General features: G+C 36.7%; 1 protein-coding gene across 4 annotated transcripts in view; it reads right to left on the bottom strand.

Annotated features, from left to right (window-relative positions):
* The window catches only part of DST (dystonin), a 289,353-nt gene that overhangs the window by 8,190 nt on the left and 260,790 nt on the right, over positions 1-20,373 (bottom strand). For all 4 annotated transcript variants that reach the window (XM_030446905.1, XM_008495643.2, XM_030446906.1 and 1 more), the window contains 13 exons: positions 17,631-17,800; positions 17,174-17,333; positions 15,584-15,778; positions 14,277-14,405; positions 10,733-10,876; positions 9,713-9,901; positions 8,790-8,919; positions 7,839-8,002; positions 7,328-7,490; positions 5,758-5,912; positions 5,513-5,587; positions 4,640-4,657; positions 1,416-1,533 (listed from right to left, as the gene is read on the bottom strand). In XM_030446905.1, coding sequence (XP_030302765.1) covers positions 1,416-1,533; positions 4,640-4,657; positions 5,513-5,587; positions 5,758-5,912; positions 7,328-7,490; positions 7,839-8,002; positions 8,790-8,919; positions 9,713-9,901; positions 10,733-10,876; positions 14,277-14,405; positions 15,584-15,778; positions 17,174-17,333; positions 17,631-17,800 — 1,810 coding nt within the window. The remainder of the gene's footprint in view (positions 1-1,415; positions 1,534-4,639; positions 4,658-5,512; positions 5,588-5,757; positions 5,913-7,327; positions 7,491-7,838; positions 8,003-8,789; positions 8,920-9,712; positions 9,902-10,732; positions 10,877-14,276; positions 14,406-15,583; positions 15,779-17,173; positions 17,334-17,630; positions 17,801-20,373) is intronic.

The raw sequence follows: 20,373 nt of genomic DNA, 5'->3' as shown, positions 1-20,373 counted from the left end.
GAACACAAGGTTTATTAAAGACAAGAGGATGAAGCCCCAAAGGACTCTGAATCTGAGAACAGTAATAAGGAATTCCAATAAATTAATCAGATAAGATACTAAGTATTGCATCTCTCAATGTAAACCGAAGTAGAAATTGCAACATTCTACTCAACAGTAGACCAGAGAAAAATGTTCTGGATACTGAATACTGGATATTGAAACTAACCAAGTTAACCCTTCACGGCGATGTCATCACAAGGTTTTGGCAGCTTTTTAATGACACTGGGATAAGAAGTATTCTGGGTACGTTTTAAGCCAGTAAACAAAGGTTTCTAAGCCTTCAGGGAACATCGTCAGCCCTTACAAGGTTTTGTGGTACCTTCTTTTTGGATTTAACCTCCTTGACTCAGGGTAACAGTTACTACCCATACAAGCTCTCCACTCTCTCAAGGCCTACATCAAAATGTTAGAGCCCCTGGTCCCAAACTAGAAGCTGCATGAGATAGCTGACACTGGAACAATGTCTACAGGACAGTGGATTTCTCTGCCTTCACTACCTCAAATTGCCACTCCTGAACTCCTCTGTGTTGTTCCTGCACTATTACCATACTGATTATGATTCTACAGAACACCTGAGAGTAAACTTAATGTTGACAGTTAACAGGATGGAATTACATAGTTACAGACTGTCATCTCACAGTCATTATTATACCTTCTACAACTTTGTTACTTTGCCTATTATTTGATTTGTATCTCTCCTGCTTGCTTCACAAATGGCTTCTTTTCTGTCTCCATCTGTTTTTCCAAGAATGATGCAGTTGATACAGCGTCCTGGACAGCACGGTGATAGAGCACACTCTGCTTCCCCAGCAGAGCACAAAGTCCTCACGACCAGAGAGTTTTCCACTTCCTTTGTACAAGGCTCAGGGCTCTGCAAAGCAGTTCTGGGGAGGATGCCAATGAAAAACTACAAAAGGCAGAGCAACCACTGGCCAGGGAAGGTTTTTGTGTTGTGGTTGTTGGTCTTTAATTCAATTGTCTTGTTTCGATTCACTGTCTTAAAACTTCTAAGAAGGTTTTATTGGACATTTCTTTGTGCTATGTCTGCCAAGTCATAGAAGTAACTTAAATGCCATAAACTCTATCTGGGCTAAGTTCAATTCTTAATTACACCGTTCCAATGCTGGAAGAAATGCACAGAAGACGCCACAGTTATTCTAGACAAATATCAGTGCAAGTGAAAAGATCTTAACTATGGGTTTTAAGTTTATAAAAATTGATCATTACATGACATTTAGTGAGATGATTTATACAGAACTGGCATTTTACACAATGCTATTTCTCTCTTGAGAATGAATGACTCTTGAGACAATGAACACTGACTGTATCCAAATAATTATCTGCATGTCCATTCTAACAGTTGTGTTACATACCCCTGCAAGGATCATTTTTCACTAAGAACTCGTCAAGTGCCATCCAGCCACCTCCAACACGAACCATGACTGTACTCCTTAGGATACGGACAAGGCGCAGTTGTTGAGAGTCACCAAACTGCAATAAAAATTAAACAACAGTTCTGAGGTTCTCATTCATTCAGCTGCAGTTCAATACTGACAGGTTAAAAATTAGAAACTTAAAAAGGTTTATTTAGATATTTAATTATTAGTAATTAAAAATCATGTTTATTTATGCAGATTATTAAAGCTGTTAAGATTTCAAATCAGATGCTGCTGCATTAATCCAAAGGAGATGGTAGGACAGTAACAAAGAAACTCAGGTTTAATTTTATGCTTGAGTCTCATACGTCTGAGCTCATAAAGGAAGCAAAATTAGTAAAACATTATTTAATAGGTTACAGTCTGAGTTTGTGCAAATTAATGAAGACCTATCTGTGATATTACACTGCTAAAATCTTAAGCAAAACTTCTGCAATGGTCTAGTTTTTTATTGCTTCAGCTGAAAGGAAGGCAGCATCACTTTAAATGACCAGTATGGGAGCTGAAAAATCAATGCACTACAAGTGTTGCACAGTTAATATCAAGTGATTCATTCATTTGGATACAGTGAGGTGCATGTGGGGAAAGAAACACTGAAGAAGCAATAAATGACTGGTAACTGTCACTATTGTCCTTTGTTATAAACTTTGTCACTCTGTCTACACATTGAGGTTCTTCAAAGTTCAGAGATGCACAAAAACCTGCTTCATACTAACTACTCTTAAGCCTGTTCTTCCTTTGGGCTGATGGCCAGGCCTAATGCATATTTTGCTCTTGAAACCTGTAAAACAAAAGCTGTATGCAGTACCTCCAGTCAAATCCAAATGAAATAAAACACGACCAAAGCATTGACCCCACGATCTCATGGAAACTAACCAGAAGAATTCAGTGCTTTTTAGCCAATTTCACTAAACCATTTCTTTTTATATCAGATCATCAGGCCAAGTGTAATGCTCTGACACACAAACATGCAGAGCACTCATGGAAACTAACAGGAGTCAAATATACTTCTCTGGGACAATCTTTGACCCTCAGAGAAGGATGGCCATAGTTCAACTGTACCTACTTGCTCCACTGAGGAGACAGAAATGTTTTATATGCAAACCACACAAACATGCTCCCTACGGTTAAATTACGTTAGTTGTTTGGTACTACTTAAGCCAAGAAGAGGGAATAAGTTCAAAGAAATATTACTTTTAGGAACCAAACAAAAGCAAAGCTTGCTATTTAGTTCAATAATACATAGGGGTTTTTTATAAATAAGAACATTCACATGAGCATTATTTGTAAAGGCCTTTTAATAATGTATTCAACATCCTCTGAACAAAGAAACATTTTACATATGTAGATCAAAGTTAAAAAGAGAAATGGCATCCAAATTGATGCCACTTTTTCTTTTATTTGCTTGTTTCTAAGGAGTGTTTTTTCTACAGGTTCTAAAAATTCTATCTTTTTTCTTTATTTTTCTCCTATCCCTTCAGTTAGACTCCATTATGCAATTATACCAAGGGTCCAATATGCTTTGGAAACTGTCTAGGCTGTGGTTAATTCACTCAGTGAGGTTTCTGGAGGTAGCTATTAAGCCATTTTCCCTATAGATAATTCAGACCATTTCATTCTTCCAATAATCTAGATACCAATTTTCCTAGAACAACATTTACTGTTGTTTCAGCTAATCTGAGGTAAAAACACTGGAATAAAACCATAAAGGAAGACTAGTTTAAGCTACAAAAAAAAGCTCATTCTTGGTAACAGAACATCACTGTCACTTGGGAAGCCTCAGCCAACTGGCTTTAAGTGCTTTTTACTATGATGCTGTTATGCAGCAGTTAAGTTAGATGCTTTCAAAAACCTCTTTATTTTTCCCAGATCTGAGAGCACAGATGACAGATAAAGAGGATTAACATAATTTAAATTAGTCTTTTTTGAAGCAGATGTGTGTAAAAATCATTTTAAATTATTACTTAGATATATTGCTTGAGGCATGTGGTAAAATTATTCACCAGTCTCCATGTTTTTATCTCTACTTCAACAGGCTTTGCCAATGAGTAAGAACAGAAGTACATTTTCTGCATCTCTGGATTTAAAATGGCTAATGCTAAACACTAGCATACTCAGAATGGTTTGTAGATATTATTGCCTTTATAAGAGCATAAGTAAAGTAGTAATGATATCCAGTTTGTGTAAACAACTTCCATTCTCACCAGGGAATCAAGACTTATCACTTCAGAGGAAGCTGCATGTCAGTATGTACCCCCAGGAGTTAAATAAGCACCTCATAACACTCAACACTGCTGCCTGACTCACTGATGACCCAACTTACACAAAGTATTCTTAAAGGTCATGTAGGATGGGGCCTGGAACAACCTGTGGTCTAGTGGAAGGTGTCCCTAGCCATGCAGGGGGGTTGGAACTAAATGATCTTTAAGGTCATTCTATGATTCTACAATAAACACAGCTGCAATGCATTATAGACTTGCCATAAGTCTTTAAAAACACTTTGAGAGAGGGAGTAGTCCTAAACTGGAAGAGCAAGCTTATTCTACCTATTTCCAAAATACGTATCTAATGAGTCACTGTGTTAGTACATAAAATACCAACAATCAGGTTCTCAATCAGTATGCTTGACTGCATATGGTTGGGTTTTTTTTTCCTCACAATGAAAGTACTTTTCGCCTAATTTACAGTAAGTGATATGACCCTGGGATCTGTTTACTGTGATTAGCCTTTAATCTAATAGCCTTAAAAACACAACACAGAATTTTGAAGGATTCTGCTAAAAAGCTGATAAAATAAGAGTAGTTCTAAAATTGCAGTTTAAATGCTCATGAGTTTTTATTATTGGAATTGCTGCAGACTATTATCCGGTTCCTTTAAAAGTAATCTCCTTTATGAGGAAAATGGTAAAAAAAAACAAACAGGTGAGAGACCAAAGAGGGGGAATCCTGAGACAAGCAATGCTCTGTAGCACTTAAAGAAATACCACAGCTGACCAGCAATGAATTAGCTAATGAATTAGCTGAAGATGGAAGGATGGCAAGAAGACTGATCATTGCAAGCTTAAATCACTATCCATTAGAAAATAAGGGGGAAAAAAAAGAAAAAAAGAAAAAAAAGGAAAAAAAAAAAGAAACTTCATAACACATTCCACTGGTTTATACCTGATTTCCCAGGAAGAACTGATAAGAAATGAAAAATGGAAGAAAGATACGATTAGTTTACAGGAAATTCTCTATATGACTCTAGAACACATGCAAACTATCACATTAGACAATCTAAATAAAGTATCTACTTCAGAGATGAGCAGGTAGTGAGCCATCCAGACACTGAATATTGGAAAATATTCCAGGCTTTTGTTTCCTTCCCATTGCTGTTTCTGTGGTCTTAATAATATACATGTGTTTAGTAATCTCTCTTAGCCAAATACTGCATATTTCATCTGAAATTGTTCTGGTTATTGAATCTAGGGGTAGAAGATATTTCTCTCCAATGTGATATTTATTCTTCTGTCATTTAAAATCACTCTGTACATATCTAATATACTTCTGTACTTCTTCAGAAGAACAGTGTGCTCTGATAAAATGACAAGGGAAGATACATGTGATTGAATACACTTTAGTAAAAGATTTCTGAAATACAACACAATACCACAGGAAAATATCACCAGTTTTATGAACCAACAGAAAATCAGACACAATTTCAACATTTTGGGTATCTAGGAAAAAAAGATTGACTTTTAAGGAGCTGTTGTGTGTATGTATGCATGCAGTTAGCTTTTAAAAATGCCTGTACCTTGGAAACAGTTTCAGCAAAAATAAATACAAGCAGTAGAATTTTTTTATATTTTTAGCCTGCAAGTTCTAACTAGAAGAAAACAAAACAAAAACAAATACCAACAAAAACTTAGACAAGTTTAAAGAAAGCATAAAATTGTCATACAAAATTCCTGTAAATTATTATGGCCTAATTCCTTGCATAACCATGTCATATGAAGAATCTTCAACTGAAAGAACTAAGATCCTTAGAAGACTTACCCTGTACTTGTTATCCCCAATCTGTTCCACTTGAAACCGTTTTGCACATTTACATTTAGCTACCTGCCTTGTAACCTGCAAAAAACCACAACTGGATTATTACTTTACTGTTAATATCACATTTCTAAAAATTTCTGTAACTGGTAAACTTCAAATTATACAAGAGTGAAAATAAAAGTTAATTTAAAACTAAAGAATGTGAACCTAATAGAACAGAGTGCAAAAAAAGAAAGTGTAGAATGTACCTCATCTTCAATTTTGTCAGCATCTGTAAGAGGCTTGTATGCATCCTTGTTTGGATGCAGAGCTGCTACAAATTCATAATAGTCAATGTATCCATCACCATCTCTATCAAAAATGTCTGCAACAGCACTCATTTCAAGTCGGCTTGTTGGAAATTCTGAAAGACAAACACAAATATTAAAAAGTTTTTAGACAATGGATGACAGACAAATATTATTAAAAACCAAGGATATTCCAAAGAGTGAAGGAGTAACCTGAAAAGTAATCTGGATCTCCAGTGCTACCTAGATATCAGATCAAAATAAGTGTCCTAGTGTGGCTTGAAGACAGACACAGAATCAAAGGCACAGATTAAACTGTAAAATATATGTATTTTTTTAACATTTTGACTTTTCAAGTGCTTAAAATACCACAGGTTAACATAAATTCTTAGTGAAGAAAGGTCAAGCAAGAATTTCACTACTAATTAAATTTAGAATGCAATGCACCACTGCAGAAACATGCATGGTGTTTCACTAAATCTTTCTTTAGATGAAGTTTACAGCAACAGAATATTAACCCACACAGAGACTCTCTACAAAATGGTCAAAGAAACTTTCAGTATTGTGAACCGGGATTAAATAAAAGAGTATTTAGCAGTTATAACAAGTTGAGAGCAACTGAGTTAAATGAGTAAGCTGTTTAGCCTCTTGGGGTTATCAGGTTTTTTTTTATCTGTCAGTTCATGCAAAACAGTGATTTCCATGTTTAGTGACTATATGATTACACTTCCTAAAGCAGGAAGGGAAATATATACACTAGAATATTCTCCTACTGAATAGCTTTTAACATGAGATTCTAACAGCAGCCCAATTCTGAATCTTCACTTCTCAAAGCAAAAGTCTGTGATTTGAAGATAAAGAATTATTTTAAGTAGTAGGTCCTTATCTGTTATGAGTCAGTTGCTGAAAGGAAATGCGATCCACCACGGCCATGGTGTAGAGGACTCACATTACCATCAACTGTGCATACCTAAGGAACATCAATCCAACAGGAACGCTAGGAAAAGTACCTTCCTGGTCTGCTTGACATTTTGATGCTCATTATACAAGTATATGAACTTGGTTCATGGAAACTCTGGTTTCCGAAATTACATGGTTTCTTCTATATTTGAAGCTATTCTGTTAAGTTTTTCCATAAAAAACACATGGTCACATGAACTGATTTTGAAAATATTATCTATAGATTTTATAGGATATGTTTACTATTCTGTCTAAACAATGAGAAGCAACTGAAGTAGCTGTGTACCAGGGAAATGACAATCCGAGTCCAGTGAACTATTAATTAGCCAGTAATATAAATGTGACATTTGTAATCTGATTCACAATGTAGAAGAACTAGACAGAGTTTATAGAATTTAGAAATACTTTCAAGGAAAATAATTACAGTTGGAATTAACCATGATTAATAACTTCAAAAGGAAAATCTGTGATGTTCTAGCACAATATACTGCATTGGGTACACTATTTAGACAATAAGACTTCATGAGATGCTTGTTCCAAGGTCAACATTAAGTTTCTAATAAAAACTTACTTGAAGAAAGAATGCCATCAATAAATTCCTGTCTTGTTATCTTTCCATCCTGATCTTTATCAATCCTCCTAAAGAAGTCCATCACACGAGACTTCTTATGGTTCATCCATCGCATGTATTTTTTCCTCCAAATATCAAAATCAAAGTTGGCAAATTCTCTCAGCTTAATAAAAAAAAAAAAAAAAAAAAAAAGAGAGAGAACTTTTTTTTCAGTTGACATCAATTAATCAGTTCAGTTGAAATCACTGAGAGATATCATCTGCATTTTTTTGAGTAACAGGTCTCTTGAGGACCTTTATAAACATTTCAAATGGCATTTCTCCTCACATTTAAAATTTGAATGGCAGCTTCTAAAGCACATTAACGCTCATTTATCACAGTGTTTTCAGTTAGCTGTATCATACAATATTACACAACAAATACAGAATTTATTTACAGCCTTTACAGCATAGAAAATTTAGTCCAGAGTATATGTAAAATGGATGTGTGTTATGTACAGTTCTTTTCTGACCTCTTCAAGTCTGTCCAAAGCATCATTAAGTTTTCTTCTTCTTTCCAAGGCCAGAAGCCAGACTTGCTGCCATTTGCTAACTAAAAGATTTACCCGTGGATTCTTAGTTTCAATTTGTGCCTGAGCTGCTGATGGATATATGCCTGGTGTTGGGGAACGCTTTCCTGTTAAAACATGATAAAAAATGTTAAGTCTCACACAGTTCAAACAAAACAAACACTCACATGAAGGGTATTAGACCTTCCTAAAACTACTACTTCCTGTCCCAAATCATGAGCACATACCCTGGTATTATTCCATTTAATTTTTTAGTATGTTTGTTTTTTTGGGGTTTTTTGCCATTGCTGGGGAAGAACAATAGTGCTTAAACCATCTTTTGCCAGAAGCAGCTAGCAGTGGCTGCACTGGTGAAGCTGCACAAGTTAAATACAATCTTTGCAACTGTCTTGAGTGTTGCAAAGTAAACGACCTCATTTTAGAAGCAGGTTCCATGTATAGGTATGTATAAAGTGAGTGAGTATAGCTAGAAATACAAAAAGCAATTTCCTCACTTGATAATTCACTCTCCATTCATCTTCACTGAACACATCTTCTAATGGCATGCATACAATTTCATAGAAAGTAGGAGCAAAATTTTATCTCTACTTCTGTAAAAGAATGTGTTTGCACTTTCAGATAATGTTAGATTTCAAAGACTGCATATGCAGTTGGAATTTGCACAGCAAGTGAATGGCTGCACACTTCAAAAACAGGTATTCAAGAAGTATAGGAAAAAGTTTAAAAATACAAGACTGATATGAGAAATTTCCTTGCAATGAGACATAAGAGGTAATTAAAAAAACAGCTAAGAGAATTTTAGTCTGTTTTACTTAAAGCTAATCAAACCTATTAGTTATCTTTATAGATAGAGAAGGTTGAGTGTGACCTGCCCCTAGATGCTTCGTTACTTACTTCCTGCTCTCCCCTTATCAAGAACAGGAATATGAGATTGTACTGGAGTGGGTTCAAGTGCCTTTCTTTTATAGGTCTTTGTAACTTTGTCCACATCAGGTTGTTTTCTGGTCATTTCCTCCATGAATGTCTGTAATCAGATAGAGGTGGTTTTAATTAACAATACACAAAAGTCACTGCAGGAATGAAAAACATACAATAGAAAAACAACAAAGTTACAAGAATTGCACAGAAAGACTCTTGTAATGCCAGATGACATAAAGATGACCCAGATAAGGGTTTTGTAGGTAAGAAAAACTGGCAATATAAACTTTCACAACCACTACAGCCTGGCTATTAAAGGAGGGCTAAATACAAAGAAAATTCTCTCAAACTCTTTTAATAACCATGCATGGTGAGGTGATGTACAACAGAATTTTGACTCCGAGCACTCAGGTATTCCTTGCTACCCAGACTGCAGTTCACAGAAGTGAGACATTTCTCATGTGTAAACTGGGGCAAGCCTACCAGTGTTACTGCACCAGCAATTCCTCCTAGCACTTAATAAACGCATTTTTTAAAAAGCAGCCATAGAATAAAGCCATACTGCAACACTACTTCTAAGGCAGCAGCACCGTCATGCAGGTTTTCTTTTACTACTGCTACCACTATTATTATTTTTATTACCATCCTTGTTCCTACAGGTAATTGTAGGTTTGCTTTTAGAGCAACGCTTCACTAAATTTTTGTTTGGTTGTTTTTTTACCTGTGCTGCATAACTACAAGCATTTCATACACATACATAAAACTGAGTATGTGAAAAATGACTCGATTATTAGGAGAAAAAATAACTAAGGAGATTCACACTTGATTGCAAAGCCTAGCTGAAATGTCAACAGCATTTACAGGAATGTGCAGGACACAAGTCACTTAACATGACTTACCTGATGTTCAGCTATAAGTGCTTTAACTTCCTCAATCTCCTGAGGGATAACCTCTTTATCTTTTTCACTAAGTGTAGTCTCTGCCCACTGCAACCAGGACAGCAAGGCTTCCAGCAACTCCTGGTTAGCAATAAGTCCAGCCAGAGCTCCTGACAGTCTCTGTTGATGTTGTTTAGCCCATGCTAAGACCTTGATAAAAGAACAAATGCATGAAGAAATGCACATTTGAAATTCTTTAAAATGCATTTAAAACTGATCTGCTAACTAAAACCAGACCTTTCTCCCAGGCCTACTGATGTTTGATTATCCAAGGTGCTGAACGCAGTAGCTGATCACTAAAGGTGCTAGGTAACTAAAATTCCCAGGTCATCATCACATTTTTTTACACAGATATTCAGGATTAAGTGCAATAATTAGCACATCCAAGAAATATATTAATAATTTTATCAAACAATATGTATAAATTAATGACTCACACAGGATTTGCTGTCTTCCTCCCGGGCACTGCTGAAGTCATACTAAAAACAGTATTTTGGTTTTCTTTGATTTTAATATACAGAGAAATTTCCACCTTAACATCTGAGAGTATGGCACAACCTCAAGACCTACTTATAGCCACTTAACTAATTTGGAAATCTTCTACATTGGAATATGTTCAACTGAAATCCTCCCTAATGTAATTATAGAGAAATGCTTCCAGTTGACCCTATATTTCCTTTGTAACTTTTAAGTTTCTCCCCAGAAACTATTGGCTTTCTTCACATGAGACGTGTCAGGCAGTATTTCCTATAATACATACAAACAAAGAAGCTTGACCATCTGCTTTAGTTCTTAAAACCTTATAGGTTTTAAAATAAAACCTAGGGAAGAATGGTATTCCCATCCATCATTGTGGATATTTGAAATGTTTAGTTCTCAACAGCTGGATTATTTTCTCCCAATGTAACCCCCATCTTAGCTGTCAGCTCTGTTCCAATTAAAGTGGGTTCTTGCAATGAAGATGGCTTTACATATACTGACCTCTTCAAACCTGGCTCTGATGATTGTTATCCAGTGCTTAATGGTAGTGATGGAGTCTGGGTGGCAGATAGCTAGGATAGCTTCTCCCATACCTGTTGCTTTATTCAGTTCTGCCTTTTTCTCTTCCAGTTTCTTCATAAATTCCTAAAGCAGAGATAACAATTTTGATTAGATGTTGACAAAATCTGCAAGAGGTATCTGAGTACAGCTTGGAAGGTCACAAGTCTCTTGATCACTCAAGCAGATTCTATTTGCAAGAGGTAAGTTTAATTTGTCAGAGAGGAGTTACATTTGTTTAAAAAGCCTATTCCATATAAAGTTCTACATGAAGCTTTAGAATCTTTACCCCAACCTGCCACTCCTTAAAATCCCACTATATTGTAAATACTTGAGAGACATACGCCCTAATTTTAAAAAGAAGGAAAATGGCAGCATTTTAGAAGTACCATAAATCAACACTATGATTGGTAGCTTCATTATTGGCAACATTTCAGATGACTTAGTTTGTCAGTTACAGTAACTCTTCATAATGAACTATAAGCCTCCTAGCAGAGGCTGGGAATGGCTAAGTGTAATTGCATGCTCAGACAAGATGATAGAGGACTCCAGGAGCAGCTACACTAAACTAACACAAATGTGAAAACTCAGCAGCTGAGGGGGAGAGACCCAGCAAGAACGGGGGCAGAGACTGCTAATTAACCATCTGTTTTCAGAGGCACTGCCATGTGGGAACCATCCCATAAAAGCAAAAGGATGTTCACAGCTTTAGACGTTCAAGGTCATTGATGTTTCTAGAGAGTCTGGCAAAGGAAAGGGTGGCAGGATCAGAACTGGGTGCAGGGAGACAAAAAAAAAACAACAAAAAAACCAAAACAAAACCAAAAAAAAGCTGAAGAACTTTCCCCATCCTTTTTATAGTTTGCCTTTTTTGTTATGTCTAAATGTTGTGTAATTCTGTGTGTGTCTGTGTGAGCACCCTGAACAGGAATTGCCAGCATCATTCAGTGATGAGAGGAATTTGTAGTTCTATTCTAGCATCTTTAATTGGGCTACAGAATGGAACCATGTCTCTGAAAGTTTCACAATGGGCTACTTTGGATTCCAGAAATTAAAGATCAGCCAAGTCAGATCCTGGAAACTTAAAAAATCACCTAAACATCATAAAAATAAATTATACAACTCATAGTGACTTTATCTTGTGCCTTTACTAAATAAGTATGAAACTATTATGAAGTAATAATGTAAAAAATAATTTCTTCAACCTTGTTGCAAAAGCCTGGAATAGGTAGTCTGTATATTTAAAGAGATTCATTACTAATTGATTTTGACTTAAGCTTAAATTAATGTCAGAGTTTAAGATCCAATCACAGTAGGAGTCCTTCTCTCCTAAAAATAAATGAGTTCTTACACTATTTCAGTTAAAATGGGTTTAGAAATGGTTGCAGTGGGAGACTACCAAAACAAGCCAGGGCCAGGAGGAAAACATTGCAACATTGTTTTCCCTGCACAACTGTACTAGAGTATCTCAAAATCTAAATCTATGGCACACTATATAGAATGTATTAAGCCTTCCCTCAGGAAATTATACTAATTGTATTGAACTCTGTGTCATTCCAGTGATACAGACACATTTACAAGAGGGGAGATGGGATGGTTCCCATTAACATAGTGCATTTACCCACTACACCTGTAAGTTCCTAGAGAGGATGATGAGTGACAGAAATATCTCTTCCTGAGACAGCAGAATTCATTAAATCATGTGCACTATTCAAGAAAACAAAATAAGTAATGGGTATGAAGATGGGCCATTTGGATAAAATACCTTATTGAAGAAACCTTTCAATATGTAGCTGGATACAAATGCATCAAAACCATTTTAAGACAATCAGGTGATAAAAGATACGTTTTACATTTATGTAAATAATATCATTGGCATGTTTCTGGATATTAATACTGCTGCAGTATAATATAGACATGGTGTATAAAACTAGTATCATATATTACTTTTTCACTTGCCTTTTTTTTTTTTCTTCTTGAAAGTTGATGTTATAAGACTAAGGGGAGAGACCCCTCATTCAAGGAAGCTTTTCTTTGTACATACTTAATGAGTGGTAAAGCAGCAGCATGGTAATCTTCAGCTTGAAAAATTCTGTAATTCTACTGTTTGGCCTTCGGTTGAGAAAACATGTTCTGAACCCTACTAAAAATTTAGGTGCAATATGGCCACTTCTAACACTGAGGTTGGTTGTGCTGTTTTAGTTGTTATTAGAGTTTTTCAGAGACAACCTTTTTTTGAGGCTTCAAGTTATGCTTCAGTTTTGGCAGCACAAGTTTGAGCTTTTAAACAGTAGTATTTTGTCAATCAATATACACTGCAGAGGAAAAAAATTTAGATTTTTTTTCTATTTCAGTGGATCTAAGATTCAGACAGTTCATTCGTCTGTATTCAGAAAATCAAAAAATTAAATATAAGGGATCTGATGAAGAAAGCACATGTGGAGGAAAGACCACTAAGACAAACTTCATTGTCCTGGAGATATCAGGTTGCTACTGCCAACATTAGTCAGCTACTCCTAATGCATACACACATCTGCCAGCTAAAGAACAGCAATCAGATCCAGGGCCCTAAAGTAAATCCCAAACCAACTTCCTCAAACAGTGCAGTCTGTGTACCTTGAAAACTCCTTAGTTAAGACCCATTAGGTAAGTCATACCCTACATGCACTCCTGTATGTAATAATACTCCCAAACTCAATTTAAAGAGGATGCTTTTCCACTCTCGGTTTCACAAGGGTTTTTTTTATTATTTTCTCCCAAGCAATGACAAACAAATCCATTAGTCTTAGCATTTGTTCTATAAAACTGCAAACACTATAATCTTGGTACTATTACTATTGAACTTACCAGAAGAGCTTTGCATGGGCTTAGTTGTGCATGTCTGTAGCTTCCTGCTTGGGGAGTGAAATTATAATGTCTACACTCCTTATATTACCATACTTTGCCTTTTTCCCATTTCACTGCTGTGACATTAGTTTGATGGCCTATGATCTTGTATCTGCAGTATCTATGGCACTGCCATACTTCAGTACCCAGTGCATGTGAAGTATGACTCAGTGCTATTTCACCACAATAGAAGGTTAATGGATGATAACATCATTCCGCTGACATTTACAAATGACCTTGAAAGAAAAGAACAAACTGTTTTGCCCAATGGTGCTCAGAAGGCAAATACACTTTTGCAGCTGTAGCAGTCTGCATTACAACTGTCAGGCACCATATATTCCACAGAGGGGTTTGCACCTGTCTGTACAGCAGCTTTCTAAAAGCTCATTATTTTCTTAGTAAGCCAGTATGACTCAAACAGCCCACCACCACTATGGGCACCAGACTGACAGTTCCACTGAACTTCTAGATTCTCTCTAGAAACAGTTGCAAAAAACCAAGTATTAGACATTGGATATGGTGATATGGCCATCCTTTCTTTTATTCTATCTTCTAACAGACCCACCAAAAAGAAGAAGACCCTCTTAATTTTCCTGCTTACCCTGTGCTGGTCTATCAGTGTCCGTAAGGCCTCCTCGTCATCTGGAAGGATCCCATGAAAACGAAGAGTCTGCTCTGCTTCTGCCAGCCACTCCAAAAGGACATGGACAACAGAGTGGAATTCTTCTGCCTGTTAAGATACAAGAATAAGTCATGGAAACTTGTGAGAGGATCTTACAGACACACTGCAGCTTAAACAAGGAGACTGAGCCCACATTTGGAGTCATTAATCACAGAGCAGTACTGGCACATTAACTTTCCATTAAAAAGTCAATGATATACACTACTACATTTTCATAACTATAAAAATATCTCATGCTTCCCAAAAAATTATAGAAAGCCTAAAAGCCTGTTCATGCTTTTAGCCATCTGATTTATAGTGTACTTGCAGCTCAGTTGAGAATGTCATGCCTTTACACTGACAAATTACATAGGAGGTGCTTTCATGGACCATCTGGAGATGAGAACTGTATTTTCTGCATAGCCTAAATCACCAGTTAAACAAAATCAACTGTCAGCCTGTTGGTGACTGACCCTTTTACACCTGGAGAAAAAATGAAAGTTTGGGCAAAGCCACATTCAGATAAAATTAGTGTCAGAGGCAGCTCAGGATTTTGCCTGCTGAGAGACAAGAGGGCTGGACAAACACAGTACCTTGAGAAAGCAGGGTGGGACTTTTGTACACAGGGGATCCCTCACTATCACAGGAGCCACACCCTAGCGTCACTCCAAGCTAATATATTTTCACAGAGCTGTACATCCATATTATCTCACATTTGGAAACAACAGAGATGGACTTACTTGTCTCATACATACACTGCTTTAGTTCCTAGAATGCACTCAGCACCACTCCATTTATTCTGCAGTATACTTTACCATGCACTGTACTTTACCATGCACTGTAATTGTGCCAATGTAAACAAGTTTTCAGTACACAAATTCACTCCTTTCCACTAAAGCACGAAGGGCATATGATTACAATCTCCAGCTCCTTGTGAAAGGGGCATAGTTCTTAATCACCCTTCATGCTTGACTGTAAATTCACTGATTTCCTTAGATGGCAAAGTCTTCGAAACATTTGCTTTGCATTTGTGATATAGACTAATAATAACAGCAATAATAAATGCTAAGAGGAATTACTTATGCACTGTAGTAAAGGGATGGAGACAAGGTAAGCAATGCATGAGTGAGAAAATGAAATTAAATAAATTGAACAACATGAGTTGAATTAAATTTCTGGCACCCAAACTGTAAGATACTTTCTATGCTTCTCATAGAGCACACATAGCACAATTAGGACTCCTCTACCTGCTGAAGAGCCTGTTCCAGTCGTGTCTGCTTGGATACTGACAGGGAACAAACTGTCTCCCAGCGAGTGCTTAGCTCCTGCATTTGGACTTTGACCCAGGAAGAGTCATCACGACTGCCTTCTATCAGCTCTCTGGCAGAGCGTTTCAGAGCCTGGACACTGCTTGTTCTTTTTCCCAGCTCCTTCTGGAAAACCTAGGCAACACCAAACACATTTGATATGTTTAATTCACTAAGGCATAATTATGTAAAGAGAAACAAGAAACCTACTGGCTATGAGAAATCAAAATGTGGATTTAGTTCCATCAAGAACTACTCCATCAAAATGACTCAAAACGTGTGAGTTCTGTTCATTTGATTCTATGTGAAAATATTGACACTCTATTTTATCCTAACAAAAATGGAATGTGGTAGGAACATGCCAGTCAGATCCTGAGAACCCACACTGAAGCAATGCATGGGAAATCTATCCTCACCACACTGGCTTTACACTCTGTATCAAAGCAATTGATCTGACACACTTGATTAATGCGCAAGATTGCCACAGCAGGAAAAGATCAGATAAAATGCTAATAATCAAGGAGATGGTTTAAGATCATAAAAATGGAACTAAAACCCCATCTGGGACTGTATACATATATTTATGTAGGAGTATGTTCACATTTGCATATGGCACACGCCCCAGTTACATATAGGAAGCTCTTAAAAGATACTACAAGTACAGTATTATGTGCTGCTATGACTTAGTTGTGATATACAATGGGATTTCAGAAGCAATTCCAGCATACTTCAGGCTAATTTTTATAGGTAACCAAATACTATTTTTCATGATGGATAAAATTTCCTCTTCACTGAATAGCCTATGGACACTAGAAGTCACTTGTAGATGAACAGAGGGGCCTCCATCTACCAATCCTGCCAGGCTCCAGAACTCTGAATGTTTGTAGCCTTTGCAATACCAGTAACTTAAGCTGCTTATTCCAACCTCTTAAACTGCAAAACTGTGATTCAGAGGCACACTCCTACATCTCCAACATTCTCCCCTCCCAAAAAACACTTCAGTCTCAAAACACTGTAGTTTGCCAAAACAGCCTTTCTGAGCCATAGTCTAGTTGTATACTCCCATGCATAACTTAAGCACTGCAACAACGTTTCACCATGAATATACAACAGCTCTGCAGATTTGAAAGGTTGCTGTAGTCATGATAAGTGCATTGGGCACTTGGTTAGAAGATGTACTTTTTATTAAAAGCTCTGTCTCCCGCAAAGATTTCCAGTAAAACAATTTTTGCCACCTCTTGTCCACACACGCATTTATAAATGCACACTTTTTGGACAGGATATTAATAAAAACAAGGATAGCAGCATTAAATGAAATATCTCAGTGCTAACTGGTGCCAATGAGTTACTAACAGTTGTTATCTTCCACTTCTGTTTCATAGCATTTTCCATTCTTGATGACATGTTTGTATTACAAAACGATTACATATTTCTAAATATTACAGACTAGACAAATAAAAAGAGCATTAGAATTATACACATATGAGCAGTATAGTAATTAGATTTATTTTTTTTTTTTTTTGTAATTACCTTGTGATTATCGATCAGATTCATCACTAAATCAATGTCTCCATGTACTGGCTGATCTTCTGCTAGCTGGGGTTCAATTTTGTACAACCAGTCAATTAGAGCTTGCAAAGCATCAGTAAATTGTCCCGAAAATAACAAGGCTTCCTCCAGTTTATTTTGTCTGGGAGAAAAAAAATGCAGGCACACACACAGAAGAATCATTCATACACTTTAAGAAAATATTTCAGCATACAATGGTAACAACTAAGAGCTGGCAACCAGTGGTTCCTTTTTTAAATAGTGGAACCATCTTCCCCACCCACCCTTTCCATACCATCAAGGAAATCTGCATTTCTGCTATTTCACTGCTTTGGCACTTAATGATCAAACACAAGCTATCCACTCTGGTATTTCTTTCACACAAGAGAAGCAAAAATAAGCTTTATCTTCTGAAAAATTGAGACTGGTTTTCATTTACCTTTCCACTGATTTTCCACAAATTGTATCCCACTTATCCCTTAGTTCACTCAGCATATCATCAAGTTTCAAATTGTCATCAGCCAAGGTGGTCTTCTCTTTCAAGGAACGCCCAGTTCTATTTGTGGTATCATACACAGAATGTTTTGCACCAAGAGATTTCTGAAATTCCTATATACGTGGAAGAAAATGAAAACATTAATATACCATTAGCTGCTTACAGGCCACAGCTAATTAATCTTTGACATACTATTTGCAGTGGAAATTGTAAACGTTGCTGCAAGGAAACGTAAAACTTACTGCAACATTTCTAGTTGCTAGTGCCACAATGCACTTGAAATTACATGGGACTTCACACTAGCAGTGTCTCTGTTTTCTCCCTCTCTGGGATTACAGCTCCACACCTAGTGTAATTTCTGGAAAATCCCTCCTTTGATGAGCGCAATGCATCCTGTCCTACCGTAATATTCCTACATGGCTGCCTGGTAGTCAGAAGAATATGAAAAAAACTTCTGCTTTGGGAGTCATGAACTTAGCAGTCTTCACATTATATTTTTATGTACTAAGACTTCAAGCCAGTGTAGAGCATGCCAAAGGTTACAAAGGTCATTCTGTTGTAGCTTAGCATGGTCAAGCTGGGAAAGCTCCAGCCACAGGCATTTAGCCCTTCTAAGATTGAAGCATACTACAACTAGGAAGAATTGTATGCCATAAATATACAGAACCAGGCATAAGAAGCAGCCAGGTGACATCTCAGTAACTCAAGGTGGGCTTCTGAGATCCAGAAAATTTGGAAGATGACAGTGACATGAAAGTTTCATCTGCCTGCCAGCTCTGCCAGCTCCTGCTCAGAGCCTCTGGAAGCTTTTCATAGGCACAGAGGAGCACACAGAAACACAGCTCATCTGATAGTGCAGGAGTTAACTGACTAAGTAATTAAATAAAGGAACAGTGCCAAAAGACAAAACCAGCACTACACAGCAGCTTTTAAAGCATAGCAATCCTTTAAGTGCTTTATTTCACACCTTCATGAACTGCTAGCAGAAAATCAGGTTAAAGAAAAATAAAATCACAAGTTTGCTTTAGGAAATTCATATATACAGAATCGCATATGTATTTAAATATTTTTTGTCACAAAAAAGTACTAGGTTAAATTGACTTTCCACCTTTAATAGCAGAAAAGTAATCCACTCTTTGTAGATGTTAATGTCTGTCAAGGGAAGCTCAAGTGGAACAGAGGCACCTTGAGTAGACAGCAGGCATTGGGTTTTGCCATAGGGACAACTTTACTTAGGGTGATTCAAGGTTGTTGTTTTTTTAAACTTTCTTGGTACTTTTCATTGCTCTGTCCTTACTCTAAGGTTCTTTCAGGACCCAGAGGGAAATGAGGATAAAAAATTTTCCAAAAAAAAAAAAAGGAAGGGCAGCATTTGTTTTGTAATCCAGTATTTCCTTACTGCCCTTTCATTTTCCTTGAAGAAAACAACAAGGAAACACACTTTAGGAAAGAATGAAAGACTACAAACACCATTGTCAAGATAAAAATACAATAGAAGTAATTTTCAAAATGAAAATAACCATTTTTTTTGGTACAAGTTCCTTCAGTACAAAAATATTTCTCTGCTTCTTTTATTTGATGGGGTTTGTTAACTACTTAAAATTATGTACACAGCGTTACTTGATTTGCATGAGAAAACAGAAGGAAATTGCTGCCAGATAGGGATCATACAGGTAAAAGACATTTAAAGGTGAACAAAGGGTTACAGTAAATTCATTCATTGAGAGACTACACACACTACACAGTACCTACTTTCATTTGGTTTCACAGAGGTGTTACTGAGCTTAGAGTTTCATTTAAGTAACTAGGAGCAATGTAAGATGAATGAAACCTTACTAATTAACCATCTGCCTTCCTTTTAAGGAAGATGGGAACATATAGATAAAATTATCCAGGTTCACAGAGCTGTACAGTAAGGAACACTGGAAAGGATTGGGTGACCTATAAAGATTTTTTCTACTCCTGACTTCTAAAAATAAGAAAAAATTGCTGATAAACAGATCATGAATAACCCCCAAAAGTCCCTGGCAACATTTTAGATATGAGTGAGAGAGAAAACCTATTATTTTGGCTTTCATTTTTCAGGGTCTTTTTTTTTTTTTTTTTTTTTTTTGGCAGCAACAACTGGCCAAGACTGAATCCAAATTATGCTTACAGCACACACAGAGCACATATTCAGTTCAGATAGCAAAATTGTTAACTAAATGGAGCAAGGAAACCTTCAAGGCTGGACAGAAAAGACAAAGACAGACACAAGGGGTATATGTGGGAGTGGAAGGAAAAGACTCAAAATACAAGGAAGGACATTGCAGTGTTGGGAGGTTTGACAGCTCATTAAAAAACAATTGAGTTGATTTCTTGGGGGGGTTGTTTGAAGTTTAAAGTCACAAAGTTCACAGAACTCCCTCTCTCACACACATTCATCTTTTTACTCCAAATCACCAGTTTCAATCCTAATGTCCCTGTGCCACGTTCCATCTCATGCTTTGATGAGAAATGAAACTCAAGCAACTCAAGTAGCCATTTTCTGCAGGCATTTTCTATGAAAAGAAGCTGCAGAAATGATATTGAGAGAAGTGATGAGTCTGCCAATCCATGTGAAAAGGCTTGGGATCATAAAATGAACTGCAATAGGTACGAAGAACTTGTAGGATTATCAAGTTTAACACTTCAGAAGAGGGAAGGA

This window comes from Calypte anna, chromosome 3 (assembly GCF_003957555.1).
Source record: "Calypte anna isolate BGI_N300 chromosome 3, bCalAnn1_v1.p, whole genome shotgun sequence".
NCBI classification, from domain to species: domain Eukaryota; kingdom Metazoa; phylum Chordata; class Aves; order Apodiformes; family Trochilidae; genus Calypte; species Calypte anna.
Note: the sequence above shows the minus strand (reverse complement) of the source record. Positions and strands in the feature narration are given on the sequence as shown.